The 19,489-nt window shown below is 41.9% G+C and overlaps 2 protein-coding genes across 2 annotated transcripts in view; both read left to right on the top strand.

Moving 5' to 3' along the window:
* Positions 1-19,489, top strand: part of vaspa (vasodilator stimulated phosphoprotein a) — a 212,962-nt gene that overhangs the window by 128,480 nt on the left and 64,993 nt on the right. The gene's annotated exons all lie outside the window — the stretch shown is intronic.
* On the top strand, positions 19-17,803 carry dact3a (dishevelled-binding antagonist of beta-catenin 3a). The gene is made up of 4 exons (XM_072658783.1): positions 19-448; positions 11,676-11,778; positions 12,756-12,866; positions 15,845-17,803. Exons 1-4 carry the CDS (start codon positions 206-208, stop codon positions 17,239-17,241), a joined length of 1,854 nt encoding a protein of 617 aa, XP_072514884.1. The 5' UTR covers positions 19-205; the 3' UTR covers positions 17,242-17,803.

Below are 19,489 nucleotides of genomic sequence, written 5' to 3'. Positions count from 1 at the left end.
AGAGATGGAGATTGAGAGTAGCGGAGTTGGGTCTTGGGCTTGTCCTTGTTCGGACCCAGTCTCAAATTGAGGATACTACGGTAAATCTGATGGAAAAACAAATGGCGAGTATATGATTACTAACCCCCCGAACGCTGGCAGGGGGTAGCACGTGTAAACACAGGGTATTAGTTTTTCGCAGTGTGTTTATAAGAACAGTTGAGCGATGCATCGAGCGTTTTCCTTCCCCGTGGCCAGCGAGCGGAGCCGCTATAAGGAGCGGCTAGAGGCGAGTCTGGCGGGGCTGTTGGAGCTGGAGGTGCTGAAAGAGCGCCAGGAGGGCCTGGTTCTGGGGGCTCTGGCTCTCATAGACTCGGGGTGTGGGCGACCACCGTGGGGGCTCCTCCGGCACGGTTTCAGCCTCTCCCCGGCCAGAGCAGGAGAACACTCGGCTTTGGCAGAACAGCAGGTAAGAAAGTAGAGAAGTAACGCGGTTCTTTGTTAGGCTGGTCAGTCCAGAACCAGTACACCTACATTAAAATATCAGAGGCTCTGTGTTAGATTAACCAGCCCTGAGGCAAGAGCTAAAGTTTACTCCGCCACTAACGTTGAGCTGAACTTAACTGAAGTTTGGAGAGTCAGTCTGCAGTGAAAGGGTCTTGTTGAACAGCTCAACACAGGTACAATGTGTGTGTGTGTGTGTGTGTGTGTGTGTGTTTTTAGTAAAAAAAAAAAAAAAAAGAAATTTCAAGCAGCTACTAATATTTTAAAGTTAAAGTTTTCACTGTTGATCCTGGATTGACATCCCTTAAAAGAGTTTATCAGAAACCTCCTGTTTAATCCCATTGATCCTAACTGTGTCCACAAAATAATAATGTTGAGGTTTGTAAAGCCCTGAAGTGTACAGGTATGCAAATGAGAAGGATTATAACTGCATTTGAGCTCTAGTGAATAAATTTGAGTTATTAATATGTGGTTCATCTTTCAAAGGCTTAATCCTTATAGTCCAAATTTTTGCATATAACCGTATAATCCGCCTTAAAACCATTCTAAGAGAAATAGTTTGTTAAAAATAGTAAGAATGGGACTTGGAACTTGGTGATTTTGCATGTGCATTAAAATCAATGCTTTTTGTCTAAGAATAAAACAGTGATCTTCATTTTTTTGGTGGGCTAGTAAAACAAATGGCTTGTTTATTTTACCATCGTGGCCCACATGAGCCACATAGCATAATTTCTGTGCACTGTAAGAAGAATATTGCTAAATTATTATCATTATTCCTGATTCTTATCAGTCTTGCTGTCCTCTCTGGGTCCTCTCAGTGCAGTGTGCTGTTAGCTAGCTGAAGAGCTTGTACCCAGATTGTCAGGTGGGTTAGCTTTTAGTCTAGTGCAGATACACATTTATTTCCTTGATTTTAACTTCCTTGCGTGTCACAAAGCTTTTGATTTTCTCTTCTGATGTGTGGTTAGCTCTAGTCTGAGGTAGTCTAGTTTGTTTCTGAGGGCCTGGCCTACCTGGTTTTAGCTTTCTCGTTCACTGAGTATGAACTACCTTACTGTAGACATCGCAGCTGTAGGTGTTGAAAGGCTTTTGCTAGTGAGCTGTGTGTATCTAAGCTTTGGGGGTGAAAACATAATGAGCCAAGGCTGTTACATAATATAACATACTGTTTTCCAGCCCTGTCTTGATTATGCTGGATTTTTACTTTCATGCATCAAACTCTTATTCTAGCACCTTTAAGTTGCTTATGTATTTGCTAAAAAGGCTGTTCAACCAGCTGAACCTAATGAAGTTACTAGGTGCTCTCTGCTAGAGCATGTTTTATTTTTTAACACCTTTAGTTGGTTCGCTCTGGTCTAAATCAGTTAACAGTTTGAAAACTTGGAGCATTTTCCCCTTGGTTTGGTTGGTTTGCACACTGGGAAGAATCCAAGCTTACCAAAATGCGCTACAACCAACCACATATGAACCTTCTCTTCAGTTATTGGTCAGACCTGTCTGAGGTGTAAGCAAGAAGGTAAATATAGGGAAAAGGTCCTGTGCGGTGGACTGTGTGCATATTTCTGTTCAATTTAACATGGAACAATGGCAGAAAGGGCAATACACCAGGTTAGCACCTGGCAATGGGAGCTGTTTAGCTCAAACTTAAAACTCAAATTGCGGAGTACACCTGATAGTTGGGATAGTTGGACTTAGATCAGATCACACTCTCACCATAACCGAACCACTTGAGAGTTTGTATAGGACCAGATCGAGACCACCTCTTTTCAAGGGTCTTGTTGCTGTTGTTTTGGTCCACATCAAATTGCGGTTACTGTATTCATACTTGCCCAAACAAATCGCACCATGGGTGAAAACGAACCAAATTAACGAGTCCAAATTAGCCTAAAAAGTCTAAGTGTGAAAACGCCCTTACTTTGTCTTGATTTCTTTGGCCACATTCTACATTTTACATAACATTGAAAGCAGAACCAGAAAAGCTTTGTGTATTATATAGTTAGATCAGCCATAAACCCATTAAATACATATTTAAAAAAAAAAAAACATATTTAATAAGACAAATAAAATGTATTGTAAGTTTTTTACCATCATACTAGAGTTACTATTATTACATTCCTGTTACTGTCAGCCATTTTGAAACTTTTGAAACTAGGGTTCAATGTAAACTACACTGACTGAGGTTTTGAGATTTGTTCCATCTCTCAGTCCTTTCTCTAACGCCATCCCAAACTCTCCTTCAGAATTCTGCCTGGAAATGTTATTTCACTAAAATAGACATTCATATGAAGGACCTAATTCCAAGAACGTCCTCTTGAACAAAGACCTTACCTTTCTATAAAGTAATGCTTTTTGAATAAAATGAAAGAAGCTAATCAAGCTTCTACATGCTGGCCTTTACCCACTCAGCATGCTCGTTGGCTCTGAGGAGGTTTATTGACAGAGTTTAACCCACAGTTGACCTGAGGATAATTGTGGGCATGAGTAGTAAAACCACACACTAACAGTTGTGTTTATGAGGGACTCTCACTGACCATGCAGTTTACAGTCTGTTAGTAATGAGAGAGATTGAAGTGGACCCAAGTGCTGGGTGACATTGATGAATATGTTTCCTACATATAATCACGTTATCAGATGATACTGAAGTCTGACTGATGGAGTTAATGAGCCCATGTTTCTGAGAGCTGCTCTGTGCTTAAAGAATGTTACGAAGCTGACAGTGCTTATTTAGATGACCTGATCTATTTAATCCTCGTAAAATAACACAAGAAAGGAAACATAAGACTTAAATTCCTTAAATTCACATGGTTTTGTGATACCATTAGAAGTATACTGATGTAGGCCTAAACAAAGGATCACCTAGTACTAGTGTACACTGTTAAAGTATATGTTCCTTGAGGAAGTGTTAAAGGTTCTTCAATTTGATACTGTGGAGGTGCTTTGAGGAACCTTTAAGGAACCTTTTTCTTCTGGAAATCTTTTCTATAATGTTCCACAAAGAACCCTATAAGGCTCCTCCACAGTTTTCTTGAGAAACCTCCAAAAGTACTTAAAGGAACGTATACTTTTAACAGTGTACCTTTACTTTTGTAGCAACAGCTTTGGTCATGTGATCAATTACATCAACCATATATTGTCAGTCCAGTAGCTGTAGTGAAAAATCTTAAAAAGCAGCTAAATTCTTAAATTCTTAAAAATCTTAATTTTTTTATATTTATATTACATTTTCTGTGTTTATGAACCATTTCCAACCTACTTAATCCTGGACTGTGAAGCACCTATCCTATCACTTTTGCAGCATTTGACTGAATATGAGCAGACGTTATATATACTTTAGAATTCATCCCACTACTTCCATGCAATAACTGTGCCTCCACCTTGTTTGACAGGTGACATGATATTTGATTAGATGTTTCCTATCAGTCTAATCTGACCTTTGTTATTGAGTGCTATCAGTGTATTGGTTCTTAAAGTATACCCCTCTGTATTTACGTTCATGAAGGAGTCTTTTGATTGTAGACTTTGACAGTGGCACACCTACATCGTTGAGTGTTCTTGACTTAACAAGATGATGTGAAGGGGGTTTTTCTTCACCATTGCTGTGGTCATATACTTTAGTTGTCATCCAGGCCTGTTACTGTTGCTGGGCTCACAAAAATAAATCTACTATATGCACCATTTAGTTGAAATTGCTAGTAATTCTTTCAAGAATCTTCATGATTTCCCAGCCCACATTCCAGGGTTAAAATAAGAATTGGGCAGGCTTTGTCTTTTACATAACCCATGGATGTTGAACTAAACTTAATATTGGTCAGGTTAATTGATTAAGAACAACAGTCATGGCACTGAATACTTATAACATGGCACATAACACTACATTTAATACAGAGCAGTATGTTCCTCATAGCCAAATATAAAGGTGTTCAAGGACTTGTATAGGGTTTATCTTTTCGCAGGCAGAGAAGGATGACTCCAACAGCTTAATCTTGTTGTTTGAGTGTGTGACAGGCCCTGGTGGAAACAAGTGGGGGGTCTGTGTACCAGCAAGCTGCCATGTGTTTGTGTGTGTCTGTGTGTCTATGCATGTGTGGGGCCCAAGAGGCTATCAAGGCCAGAAAAGATAGGCATTGGGCATTCTGCTTCAGCACACACACCCCGGTTTATTCCTGGAATCATGGTGCTGACAGCCATCTGACAGTAAGCAACAGCTGGGAAAGCACCGGTCATACTGTCCAGATTCCATGCATAAGTGTGGGCGGGTTTGTGAGTGTGTTAGTGTGTGTGTGTGTATGCATGTGCGTTGTGCAGCACGTTGCCTCTTTGAGCAACTGTGGCGGTCGGCCGTGTGCAGTCCTCATCAGCATTCCCTCTCATGTCCAGCTGCTGAGGGGTGTTGGAGAGTGTGAGTGTGACTGTGTGTGTAAATTGGGGGTGAAGTGTTGGTGTGTTTTGATTGATGACTCTTGGAAGAGGCAGTAGATGTTGTGGCTAGTTTAGTGGGTTCCATGAGGATCAATGAGCCTTGGTGCAAACTGTTCGTAAATCCCTGTTCAGCATTTATTGGGTGAGGGGTTATGAGTCCCTGTAGCTAGTAATTATCATTTCCTTAGTCGGGTGTCAGTTATCATAAATGTTTCTCATAATTCTTGAGTAGAAACAGAGTGGGACTTACAGAAGCAGGCCCGACCCAAACATAATTTCGTTCTACAGGCTTTGAATACTTGGTGGTGTTTCTGAGACTCCTTCTCAACACCACTTCTGGGGAATGAGGAATTCTGGGCTAAAAATCATTTTAGTTTATTTTAATTCAGTAGAATGATGCTTATATGATTGCAGTACAGTGCTAGTCTTATAATGAGTATGAAGTTTTGGTTGGCAAGAAAAGAGTTAGATGCTCAACAGAAAATTCTCCAGTTAGGATTTATTTTATTTTCTCAATATACACAGGTAAACAAGCTCTCCCATTGGTCAGATATTTACTGGTAAAATTGAAGACATAATGCATGAGATTGACCACCAAAATAATTAGGAACTGGCAGAAGAGTCAACCAGTCACGTTCTGATTTCCAGTGTGGAGCCAGCTTTGTATGAAAAATAGTCACTCTTGGAAGTTCTACATCACTGAATGTGAATACGAATGGCAGTCAGACTGGGAGTTCAGTACCAGTACTCCCTACTGAAACAGTCACTATTAAACTGCTATATACAAGGTGGACTACATGTTAGTGGCTGTTACAAGATTCAAGTCAAGCATAGAGTGTCTTCACCAAGATTTGAACTGGGCCTAATATTCATGGTTCTTCATTATTAACAATGAGCATTTACATTTCACGATAAACCACAAAGACAAAATACAGCCATTTGGCCTAGGAATCAACATTCTCTTAATAGTGCATAGCAGTGATAGTGCAAATGAATCGCAATCAGCCATAAACCTTAGGTTTTCTGAGTGAAAAGGCCTAACAAAATGTGTAAAGTGTCCATAGTTTATTAAATTATAATTAAAAAAAAAAAAAATCTGATGCACATACTTTGTTACTTGACACCATTGGAGGACCCTCAGTGCCGTAATACTAATAATCATTTGAACAAATGCTGTGGTGCTTAGAATCAGTCAGGGCAATTCGGTGATCAGGAGATTAGTGGTCAACAAACACCACACTGTACAAACTCAGACGACCACATTACTGACGCCTGTTGGAATAAGCAGTAAAGAGTAAAAAGTAAAAATTGGTGTTAACTCCAAGTTTGTGTTTTTTAGCAGCTTTATACTATGGTTACTTGTCTAAAACTTAACACTTCAAAACAAATTATGCTCACGTGTATAAAATCTGAACAGTAAATAGCAGTAGGTTGGTGATAATTCTATATTAATTTAACTTGTTGTCGGTATTAGGTGCCATAAATCAATACAATTGATGGATGTTTGTCAATATAATTAACCTGTTTAAGTGTGTATTAGTGCTTTTAAGCATTTTTGGATATTTGAACAATACTAGAATAATGCAAAAATGCAAAATGTTGATCATTGGCGGCATTTCATATCTTTCCAAACCTAGTTCTAAGCCTCCCCAGCTTGTCTAGTAGGCTCTGTAGGCAAGTGTTTAAGCGCTGTCCAGAAAAGAGAGTAGTGCTGTAGCTGTTAGTTTGCTGCTCTAATTACCAACATCAGCGCTTCTCCCAGCTTCACACCAAAGGTGCAGGAGAGAGCAAGTAAGCAGGGAGATGATAATTGCACTGTTCTTGCTTGCGTGCAAGTGCCATCCTCTCACTCTTTTTCCATGCTGACCTTCGTGCTGTTACCATGACGATGTGTGATCGCATCATCTGGTTAAGCTAACTGGCTTTGGGTGATTTTGTCTGGGGCCAGGGGGATAGGGGTGTTAGGATATTGGGCTAGGGTAGAGGCTAGGGTTACAGACATGGTTCAGACTCTGGCCAACTCTAAGATTCAGTCAAACAGATGGTAAAACTAGTAATAATAGGATGTTAATAGTAATAATACGATGTTAAGGGGTTTGACTGAGTGAATTTTCCATGCATCTCCACATTGTGGTGGAATCTGGTCATTCCTCCATCTACTCAATATCCATCATCCATACATCAACAAAGCCATGTTTTCTGTGATATGCCTGCAGCATAACATCACAATAATGTTCTGTCAGTTTCACCACATCTGTTCAGTGCTCTGTTGACGTAGATGGGATTTGCCACCAAGGAATTTCCAATGCTTTGACGTTGGCCAAATTGTAAATCACTGACGACTACAGTCTTTCGTCAGCGGCCAGCAACACCATACATGGGCCCAGCTCTGTGATGGAATCTGCAAGTGTTGATAAGAGCTTGTTGTTGTTGCACTGTTCTGCATATTTCTGTCTGTACGTTGAATTCTTTGGTAGAGAATCATGGACTGAGTAGAGCCATGGAGTCGTTGGGTGCAACTGAATGGTATCCAGTACACTACAACAGCAACAGAGCTGCTGACCGGCACTAGATATGTTGTAAGATTTGCTGATTGGGTCATTAAAGGACAAGGAATTTTTGCCTTATCTCAGACATGGCTGATTGGCCAAGACGAGAATCTTTAGTAGAGCTACAGGGCTGATATATTCTAAGTGACTGTCACTAAAACCAGTGTGTGGTCAAGCAGTGTTTGGGGTAAAGGAAAATTGTGTGCATTCAAACCATTTGTGTGCATTCATTGAACCATTCATTCAGATTTATTTTCTTTCCTTACACTGTGAACATGAGTTTAGCTCAAACTAAGATGAGGGCACACAGTGTCATTGATGAGTACTTCACATCTAATGATACTTAATTTGGTATCAAATTATTTAACTTGTTTTATTCAACTCAATCAATACTTTGGAAAGCCAAGCAAAATAAATACACTATATGGACTATATGGGGTTTGTAACTGTCTCTACAGTCCTGGGATGGTGTTCTATTAGATTTGAAGCATTACAGGATTTCAGTGCAGTCAGTGACATAAGTGAGGTGAGTATATTAGATGATCACCACCTCACCTCATCCCCAACTCCCCAACTCATCCTAAAAGTATTGGATGAGTTCCAGTGAACACTGCTTCACTCCCTGCTCCATATCTCAATGCTCTGCGGTTTTATACCCCTCTAACCCATGCCTGGCATTAGGTGCAATGCTAATAGGTTCATATTATCTGTAAGTAGCTGAATGCATTCATTAGAAGGGGTGTCCACAAACATTTGGACATATAATGTAGGTTAGGTGAACAAAAGCAATATTCAAAACCTCCATTTCAGCTGTTTGAACTTTTAACAATACACATTCTAACCATGTTTACATAGTGGAATGGAAAGGAATGTTATTGCTGATATTGTGTGTTTGTCTGGTTGGGGAATTGATCCCCAGTCTGTCTAGTTAAGGGAAGAGGTGTCGCCTGGCTGCATATGCAAAAAAAAAAAAAAACTGCAGCTAAGCCCTTGTTTTTGGGCCAGTATGAAAATATGCTCCATATGTGACCAGTAGGAAGCATTTAAGGGGCAATTAGGGTTTAGGTGCCTTGCCTAAGGGCATTTCAGCCATGAATGCTGAGGGAAGAGAAAGCACTGTTCCATCACACCAGCGCCCCAATTCCTGTCAGCCCAGGGGAAGCAACCGGTAACCTTCCAGTCCTAAGCCTGCTTTTCTAATCTTTAGGCCTTGGCTGCCTCTAGTGAGTGTGCTAACTGTTTGCCTAGCATCACTAACAGGATTAACTCAGATCCCAGAGATCCCAGATCCCAGCTATAGTGAAACTCTTTATTTATACTATTATAGAGTTATAGAGTGTATTAAGTATCTATGTTCTACTCAGTTCCACTTTTTGGGTTCTCTTTTTGTGTTTTTGTTGTGTATGTCTTTATTCTAATTTTTAAGCCATTTTAGTCCAAAAGTAATGAAAAAAGAGCAACCTTCAGTCCCTGTGCCAACAAATGCTGGAAGTCATTTCCGCTGCAGTTCTAAAAGGGAAAAGGGGAACTCTGCTTGAGATGTTTTTGTACCTGATTTCATTGCAGTCAGCGTGTCTCTGAGAGTAGCAGTGTGAGTGTTTGGAAACAGCAGAGCAGTGTGGCTCTGCCGAGGATGTGATGGGAGAAGCTCTGTAGAGGAACAAATGATCGTTGAGGCAGTGGTTTCACAGGAGCCCCTTAACCGCAGAGCTTAAGCCAACACTTGCATTAGCTCATTTACATGAGCACTCCGCATGGAAGTCCATAACTCCATAGCTGCAGTGGAAGCACAGAGAAAAGTACACTTCAGAAAAGCTGAAACGCTCTTCATTTTTAATACATCTCTGAACCCGTTTCTCTGAAGCTTTTTAGCTTTTTAACGGAATTCAACTGCATTGCTTTCATAGCTTTTCAAGGCATGGTCTGCTAATTTAGGCTAACACTTCTGTCAGTCAGAGTAAGTGGGCCTGCAGTTCTGTGCTATGCATGTGGTAGTATTAGCATTTTTCAGGTAAAGAAAAAGTTAAGACATAGAGCAGAGAGAAATAAGTCACAGAATTCACTCTTATTCACTCCTATATTTAATCTATTTAATAATTAATAAATCTATTAAAGCACTGTTTTGAAAAGGCTATGGTACAGCCTCCACATGGCTCCACGTGGTCCAATGCTTAACCTTTGCCTGGCAAAAAGGAGGGGGGGTGGGGAGGTGGGGGGGTCTGGCTTCAAGTTCCATCAGCTCAAAGCCCCCCAGAACTCCAGGCCAAATTTCTCGAGCTCCCCTTCCTTGCCTCAGCCAAGCGAGCGTGGTCAGCACTTCGCAAACAAAGCTGACCTCCCCAGAGAGACAATGAGAGAAGTACATACCCCCCTCTATAAATTCAAAGCACCTTATTTTTGGGTTTAAGCTTGTTCTTTTTTTATTAACTTTTTAGCAACTACTCCACCATCTGATGTGCTTATGAAGCAAGTCTTCATTTTCATTTGTTGCACAGATGTGCAGCTCATCTGTATTAAATAATTATCAGTCTTGATTAAATACGTACAAGTGTGATAGATATTGTCTTTTGTTGGTTTTTTGGTAGGCTCTGATCTGATGGAAATGTGCAGTTTGACTTGGCTTACTTTTCTTTTTGCTACAGTGCCAATATCCAAAGTATCTGATGCACTTCTTATGCTCAGGCAGCAGAGACAGGGTCAATGAACCATATTTGAAGCAGCCGTTTGCTGAGCAGCTTGCTAAGATTTGAAAGGTTCTTTAAAGACACATATGCAAGATGTTTTCCATCACAGAAAAAAAAAACATTAAACTAGGTAAATGGCTGCATTCACTGTGTGTTTTTGGTCCTATATAGAACTATTGTCTTTACTAAAGAACCGTTAAACAACCACCCTCTGGGAAATATATGGATAAAAGTGAAACATTAGTGAAAACCGATGCCCAAGTTCAGTCCAGGAGGCCCTTGGGGACTTTTTACGAGTCCCTCAGTTCCTATGGGCTGCATGTGTCCTCTCACTCCTGCGTGTCATTTTGCACTTAAGCGTTGTTAATACGGAGCGCGGATGTTTGTGGGTGTGGGTGTAGCAGTAGCTTTCTAGGGGAGACATTTTACTGTGTATGGTCATAGCAAAACCCTTTATCTCTAAAATGTCAATTTAAGCGAAGAAGATTAATATGATTTTATTCTAAGTAATATTTAACCATTTCTTTTGGCCAGTTCTTGGTTGAACATTCATACTATGTAGAATACACAGTGTGAATGTGGTATTTTCAAATGATGTATTTTTGATGTATTATTTTATTACCAACTAGAATAGCAAGATTTGAATGGAATCAAATCCATTCTGATGTTAAATTTGATTATTTTTTGATCAACATTTACACCACTGTTGACCATGCCTGCCATGTTGCTGTAGCACCATCCTGAATGAAGCAACCAGACAGCCCTGCAGACATTTAGAAAAGAGCAATCAGGTGACAAAGTCAGTAAAGTTAATTTGAGAGGTAAGGCGGAGACACAGTCTCCCATTCATTCATAAACAGAGCATTCTGTTCCTTTCATTCCCAGACAGCCTCCCTGCATTCTAGCGCTGTATGGCTGGACACAGTGACAGGGATGCCACCCTGAGTCACACTCTCTTTCTCACTCATCTGGCAGTCCCACAGCTTTTTACACACACATACATGCAGGTCATTAACCTCAGTACAGTCGCCACACTCACACACACACACACGCCAGACCTCTAAAGTAATGAAATAAGCAGAATCAGACAGGCTTCATTGTTGAAGCAGTGTATTTATAGTAGGCCCAGTGCCTCTCTTTGAATACATTAATTTCTTTAGAATTCAGCTGCAGCAGCAGCAGCAACCGCTCTGCTTTCTGTGATTTGTCCATCTCTGCTTTTAGCTTTCTGCTCACACAATGAACGTAATGAAAGTATTAAAAATATTGTTTGAAGTAGGAAAGAATATTTTTGTCTATTGCATGCATATAATTTTTTTTTTTTTTTTTGGATTGTGTATGTTGTGTATCTACGGTCTTTATTATCCGCCTCATACACTCTCAAATACAAATACGAAGAGGCTCCTAAATTGACTTAGGCTTAGAAGGTTCTTCAGGGAGTCTGAGGCACCTCCCCCATTATTTGTTAGAGTGTATTTAGAGGGGATGATGGACTTTGTTTAGTGCTTTTCTTTTTTACTAAGTGTGTGTTTGTGTGTAGGGCTTGATGGCGGTTCTTCAGCAGCAGGTAGGAGAACTGAGGGTGGATACAGATAACAGCTTATTGGAAAACCCAGCTGATGCAGGAGATGGTGCAAGCTCAGGTACAGCTCTACTTACCACCCTGTTATAACTTCTTTACCCTGTTATATCTTGTTCATCTCAGAAAATAAAAATTTGCCCTGAGATTTTGTTCCAACTTTCTGGACCTGCATTTTCCATCTCTAAACTTAAATCCTACTATAGCTCTCTGCATTAATTACTCTATTAATTAGTGATGTAACAATTCGTTAAGTTGTATTGTATGGAATTCTGTATTACTGTATTATAGTGTCTAAACTCCGACCACTAAATAGCAAGTGGTGTTGTTTTCACATCCCACTGTTCTGATTTTCTTTACTCAGATTTTATGCATATTATGGTGTGCTATGACAGTTTCCCAAAATTTGACAAACCTATTGATTAGCACTGTGCTTATCTAACTAAATGGTTGCATTTATTTAAAACACACTTTGCTGTCAGTGTGTTTGATCCTTGCAGCTCTTATTCCTCTTCATTAGAAGCACTTGCCTTTACAAACACAGACTGTAGCCCATCTCTTATCTGCACAGTTTCTCAGACACTCCCTTCCTCATTGGTCAGTTTATATGACATCAATATTCATATAATTTGGGGGTGGGCCTTTCTCAGCACAGCAGTGACACTGACCCTGCAAGTGGTATTGTAGTATGTGTGTGTGTGGTGCTGGTGTGAGTGCATCAGACACAGCAGTGTTACTGTATTTTTTGCACACGTCAGTGCACCTTTCTGGTGGAATGTGATCCGCCACCCTGACAGCTCAACTAAGACCTCCTCTGAGGTCAGAAACTGACCAATGAGGAAGGGTCCAAAACAAATTGTGCATGAACAGATGAACAGCGAACTCTATGGCCTCTAATACAGAGGGTCTCTAACTGAACATCAGCAAGGTGGATTTACAAGGCAGAGGGTTTGAATATATGGTCAATATGAATAGTTTGGCCAGATCAGGTTTTATCCACACTGTTCTTGACTCTGTGTTTGTGTGTGTGTTTGTGGTCAGCTTTCTATGAGCAGAGTGAAGGTCAGTCTCCACTGGACTCAAGTGAGCACCCTAGCAGGACTACGTTTCCCACAAGATCATGCAGTGCCAGTGAAAGATCAATGTGTGCTGGTGAGCTGCCGACTTCAACTATCCCTCTCTCTCCCATCCCCCCTTTTCTTTCTCTCCTCTGGCACACCCTCCCGGACAGTCACTGGAAACCTCACCCTAATTCTATATGCTTGCTACAAATTAACCCTTAATAGTCTTTTCTTAAACTTAATTTCTGTTAAGGGGTTAAAGTTGTAGCATTCTGTAATTGCCTCAGTTGAAAGACCTGCAGGCAGCGCACATACACACACACACACACACACAGCCTGTTTAGTCATAAGAGCAGTGCACTGAGACCTCACTGTGTGCACACACTCGGGTCACACAGAAAGGCCTTCTATGTAAGAGTGAAAGGATACACACACTTACTAGGGCTGCATGATGTTGATAAAATACCATACTGCACTTTAATTGCTACATGTGCCTTGTAATATAATCATAACACATTAAGCATGATTGATGTGCTTGAAGATATATGTGATGGAGCATGTAAATATAATATGTGTTATGACTGGCCAGGATGCTCACAGCACAATATAAAGAAATTGTCCTTATGGTCTGGAGTTTGGTGATGGCACAGCCATCAGTGTCTGGGAGTCCAAGAGGGCATAACTGGCCTTGTTCTCTAGGAGGGTAGGATAACCTTTATTGTCAATGTTCAAAGTTATCACATCCCTTATCCCTGTGCAGAGAACATACGTGTAATAATAGCGCAGGGAGGGTTAAGTATTTTGCAGTGGCAGCTTAGCAGACATGGGTACCGAGCCCACAACCCATAAATTGAACCCACAACCCTGTGATGAATAACTACAAACAAGCACTACAAAACAAAAACACACCACTGCCCTAGATCTTTGACAGTTAGCATTCTCGTCAAAGCACACTGAGCTGTCCAGTGATGTGTTACTAATCAGTAACACCATGTAAAGCAATGCAATGCAGACATAAGTTGTTCCTAAGTTTTACCAGTGGGGGAAAAATACATAAACCACCAGTGGATCCAGTTTAAGGGTTTAAGAGGTTAAAAGTTGGAAAAGATGGTTAGCCTTGGTCCTCCCAGTGCTGATATTAGGGCTGTGTTTGGTAAGAACCTGGCGATACGATACTGTCATGCACACACTCAGGACATGCACTCACTGTGTGCACACGCTCGGGACACACAGAAAGGCCTTCTATGTAAGTGAAAGGATACACAGACTCACTAGGGCTGTCATAGTATGAAAAACACACCATCATATGCATAAAATCATAGGAAAAGTTGACCTTGTAAGCAATCAGAACAGTGGGATCTGAAGGCCAAGTACAACACTGCTATCTAGCTGTCAGGATTTGAACACAACGCCAGCATCTGCCACCAATCTTGAAAGTTATTTATTAAAATTCACTGTTTTTGAGAATTGATAACATTGCAAGACATAATTTTGCTTCGATATATCGATTTTCTTCCATATATATGTGGTATGGGGAGACCTAGGTAGTGGGAGAAAACTGGCAAATGCCTTAACTGGTAAGAAAATCCAATAAAAAAGTAATAGGTTATTAGTATCAGCAAACACACAGTTTCTCAGCATGTTGCACAGTACTGTTATGTAACTAGTGTGTTTTTAATGTTTTTGTGGTTTTTGTTGGTTGTTCCCGGGATTGGTCAGTGATAGTAGAACATTTATACAAATACCTGTTGCATTGTGATTAGCAGTTAACTCACAGAGACACACATTAATTTATGTATACACATGCATTTACAAGCACATGCTAAGCACAGCTTCCACTGTTTAGGCCAGTAGATCCATTAGACACTTTAGAAGACAGTTGCCTTCTGTTTGAAACCAACAAGCAATGGACATAAAAAGGCACTATACATGGAAACAAATGCAGAAACCAGTATGTTGAAGCTCTAAGTGTGTTCGACGTTTATGTGGAAAACATTAGGATAACACTCGATTACGGCAGTAAAAACCCATGTTTCCCCCTTCTAAACTTTACTGTCACCATGGCCCCATCAAAGCACATCAGTATTCGAGCTACACTCCAATTCTCTGAGGGGCCAGGGCATCAGGACGGATGAGGTTTGGATGGAATGTGAAGTTTTTGCAGCTGCTTCAGAGTATGATTCTGGCTGTACCTCATTTTGGGTTATTTGAGCTGCTTTCAGATCCTCCTCCTTCAGACATTTGGACATTTCCCCCTGCACATGCTCAATGGACGTTCTAACTGCCACAGAAGGCTGACTCAAGCTGTTTAGCATTATGTTACATGGCTGGTGGTATTGGCTGTAACAGTAACAACATAGGCTTCAGTGATTTAATGCACTGATTGGGGAAATTCTGATACGCTGCCCAAATGTTTGTGGACACCTCTTCTAATGAATGCATTCAGCTACCTTAAGTCACACCCATTGCTGACACAGAATGTAAATGCGCGCACACACACACACACACACACACACACACACACACAGCTTGTCTAGTCCCTGTAAAGAAGTACTTCCAATAGACTGACTCTCTGGAGCAGATAAACATGAACCGATTGGCACCATGCCTAATGCCAGAAGTGGACTAGAGATGCACAGCATTGAGCTGTGGTGCAGTGGAAGAGTGTTCTCTGGAATGATTGTGCTTCATCCAATACATTTTGGGGAGTTTGGGATGAGGTGGGGTGGTAATCATCCAACATTCTGACCTCACTAATGCTCCTGACACTGAATGCAATTAAATCCTCACAGTATTGCTCCAAAATCTAGTAGATAGTCTTTTCTTGACAGTAGAGACAGTTAGTCCAGCAAAAGCAGAGTAAACTCCTTTTTATTACCCTTGATTTTGGAAGACACTATGAATGAGCAGATCAGTCCCAAAACTGTTGTCTATATAGTGTATGTTTGCAGATGCATACATGAACAGATTTTTTAAAAAGACCACAATTAGCTGCATATCTGACCTATAGTTTCAAGTTGCTCTGTTCTTCTCTCCCACCCTCAGTGTGATTTGATTTTTCTTTTGTAGGAGACCCATGTGTAGCCAGTCGTGATGGACTGCAGGTTGGTGGAGGGCGTCCTCTGGTTCCTCGCTCCTTTTCAGCTCCCCCACCAACTCTAACGGCCGTTGCAGAGAGAGGAGGAGAAGGGGAGCAGTGGCTCTGGCCAGCAGGTGATGCAGCAGGAGAGGAGGACTTTCAGCAAGCTCAGCGTGTGGAGACCTATATCGTGGGCCTGATCCAGCGCCGTCTGTTGAATGCCAGGCATTGCAAACCACGAACCAGCCTGAGTCCTGAAGCCAGAGGAGTGGTAAGGCAGAGCAGCCTCTGCTGCAAGGAGCCTCCTTTTGCCCCTGAGCGCCGCAAGGCTTCACCCAGCCCTGAAACGTCGCCAGCATGGGCCTCATATAGCCTGGAAGAGGAGCAACTTGGAGGGCTGTCTCATGAGGAGTCACTCCCTGTGCACTATCCCAGGCCTCCTGCACTTGCTGGAATCCGCTCAACTTCGCTGGACTTTCCCTGCGGAGCTTTGGAGCCCAGCAGCAGCGAGGCAGACTCGCCCCAAAACTACCAGGTACCGCACTCACCCTCTTCAGATGAGCAGCTGGTTAATGCCCAGTACATCCCAGCCCAGCCGTGCAGGGCTCCTGCCAGAGCCAAAACACACCGTGCCCACCCTGCTTCTACTTCCAAAGCCAACCGTCCTACCCACTCTCCAGAGAGAGCACAGCCCAAGCAAAGGGCTGTCCCAAAGAAGTGCCGTTTCACAGAGGAAAGGGCGGCTACTAAGAAGCCTGGCCGAAGGGCCTGCCGCTCACAGTCAGAAAATAGCTTGCTGGGCCAAAAGGGGGCAACGGAGCGAAAATACAGCACGGTGGAACGGGACAATGGCCGAGTCTGCCAGCCCAAAAGTCGTCGCACCCAAGGTGGCCTTGGGCATCGGCGCTGGCGCTCCACTCTGGAGCTCAGCCAGGATGAAGCTGAGCCTCCTCCTCCTCCACCTGAGCAGGTCACAAGACGTCCCCGCAGACCCCGTCCTGCCCCGCCTCCTTACTCCTACAACCAGGCTCCTCAGCACGTTCATCATCAACACCACTTTCAGCATCATCCAATCCTCCACTCTCCGGACTACCTGCCGTGCCGGCTAGAGGGGGGTTATAAGCACCCGGGGCCTACAGAATGGGAGTCCAGTCTAAGCGAGGGTGAATCTCCAGGCTCCAGCTCCATGTCCAGTGACTCGGATGAGAGTGGCGGACTGGTGTGGCCGCAGCAGCTAGCACCCCAGCTGGCACCGCCTTCACCCCCTGCTCCCCCTGGAGCCCCACTGCAGACCAAAGCCTTAGTGAAGATTAAAGCTTCCCATGCCCTCAAAAAGAAGATCCTGCGTTTTCGCACCGGATCCCTCAAGGTCATGACGACTGTCTGAGCTACAGGGTATTTCAGTGGTTCCTACTCTTGATTCTGAAGTACCCCTACCCTGAACATTTTGTAGGTTTTGTGGGTCCACAGAAAAGTACCTATTCTTGAATATGAACAATGGCCCAGGCACAGATCTGTGTCCTCTAGTGAAAATGACACCTAAACGTTCCTGAGTTCTTTAAAGTTTCTGCTTCCTAATGAGGTTCCTGCAGTGAACAGATCTTTAGTGTTCATCTTTCCTTAAAACATCCAGTTCAACTCAAGAATAAGTAGATTAGTTGGATGGTGTTCTAAAGCAGGGGAAAGTATACAGGACAGGTACTCCAGGATCAAGATTGGGAGCCACTTTTGGGTAGAGAATCTGAGCTGAACTTTCCAAGCTCATGACTTTTTGGTGAATCCAGTAAGGACATCCTGGGAAAGACTTCTACAGCCTAAATAAGGGCAAAGCTAGTCTGCCTCAGATTTATGGAACATCTGAGCCTAAAACTACCCCTGTACATATCTGTATGTGGTTTAAGGTGCTTGTATTTATGATTGTACTCTGTAAATAAAAATCTGGGACCATGTCATTAGGATGTTTGTGGTTGTGCGAGACAGACAATGGTCTGTGTATAAATGTGTAGAAGAAGTGCTCCTGCATGCAACTCGCAAACAATTTCCAGCTATAGAACATAATTACAGTTTCATTTTAGACACAGCTGCCCACAGAACAGTACGAGTAAGCTGTGCTGCAGTGAAGAAGACACAGGGAAGGGTCAGTGATCCAAGGAAAAAAGAAGAGAAGGTCCAAAAGTCAAAGAGGGCAGTGTTTCAGTACAAGATCACTCCTGGACAGTTTGGACAGTGCAGCGTTGTCAAGTAGTGGAGCATATCCACAATATTAATGCCATCTCTGCAAAATTCTGTATATTGTTTTTGGCTGAACTTGTAGTGGGTGGTGATCTGTTTTTCGTGAGGCACGGAGCAGCAGAGCGTTGTGGGTGTTCCATCAGGGTGAGTGTGTGGAAGTTCCCTGCTGAAGTCTCTCACACTTGCAGAACCTGGGCCACCCACACCACAGAGAAGTAAGTCTGAGGAGGGCTACAGGGTGCAAGTAGAGGGGTTAAATTGAGATTTAGTAGACGGAGAACCGTACTTTCATGGGTATTAAAAAAATCTAGGAACATTTTAGCACTCAGTTTGTGTGTTGTTACATTCTTAAGTTCTCAGCGCTGACAGGGAAACATAGCCCAATTAAAAGCAGATTTCAAAATATCTAGCCCTGTCTGTAACTCGTTAGCTTGGTGCAGGCATACCTTGAGTAGATTTAGCAACAGCCGGTTGGAAAAAAAAAAAACAGGAAGAGCGGGGCCTAATCTAACACATTTTGAAATGTGTTTATAATATTTATATAATAATATTTTTACACAAACATTGTAAACAATTCAGTCTACATGTTTAACGCTTACTGCATAGGCAGGGCTAATTTCTCCTAGAGACTCTAGAGGTGCTTTCCAATCACCCCAGAAGGAATTCAGACATTTTAAGTGAGATTTTAAACCATAAGGAGTGAAAGTGTTCAGGGCGCAGGGGGTAGTGAGTAATGCTTTATCACTGTACAGGAAATTGACCGTAAACTTTACTCATCAGTCATCATGTGTCTTAGGGGTTGAAGCAGCTGGAGTGTTACCTGAGAGCATCACAGGCAGTACAACACAATAGAAACACAATACAAAGCTGTTGTATGTATCTGCAATTCATTAGTTTGTTAATTACTTAATTAAGCATAGGAGTGGTCACACACGACACGTGTCTTACGTGATGATGTTGCAGGGCATTCCCGAATGAAGGGATTTAACCATGTTTATTATCACATCACATTACACCTTACACTTTAACTTTACTATACTATACACACTACACATACCTTACACATAGTCTCTATGTACAGTATTGCACTGTTTAAAATTTACAGATTTACTATATAATCTGTCCTGTATGTAATCTGTCCTATAATCTGTTGGCTGTCCTGCCAATATAATCATGTGATTCATGTGTAGGAAATACAAGCGCTCTGCTGTAAAGACCCTGGGCAATGAAATTCAGTGTAGTTGTAACAATTATTTAATGCAAACACATTCAGTTTAGTACAATTATACACTGTATGACCCATACAACAAATATCTGCATAAAAATAAATTAGGGAAAACACTTGCAAATTGATTGTAACCACAAAGTAGAAGAACAGTGTTAAAGCTAACCCCATCATGTGG

Source organism: Salminus brasiliensis, chromosome 16 (genome assembly GCF_030463535.1).
Source record: "Salminus brasiliensis chromosome 16, fSalBra1.hap2, whole genome shotgun sequence".
NCBI classification, from domain to species: domain Eukaryota; kingdom Metazoa; phylum Chordata; class Actinopteri; order Characiformes; family Bryconidae; genus Salminus; species Salminus brasiliensis.
The sequence above is the reverse complement of the archived record's forward strand: the minus strand, read 5'-3'. Positions and strand labels throughout refer to the sequence as shown.

Bases quoted from the DNA above. Each gene is read 5' to 3' on its own strand.
- dact3a (XM_072658783.1), top strand. From the start codon at position 206: ATGCATCGAGCGTTTTCCTTCCCCGTGGCCAGCGAGCGGAGCCGCTAT. The intron at 11,779-12,755 runs GTACAGCTCTAC...GTTTGTGGTCAG, and splicing joins AGGAGATGGTGCAAGCTCAG to CTTTCTATGAGCAGAGTGAA. The intron at 12,867-15,844 runs GTGAGCTGCCGA...TTTCTTTTGTAG, and splicing joins TGAAAGATCAATGTGTGCTG to GAGACCCATGTGTAGCCAGT.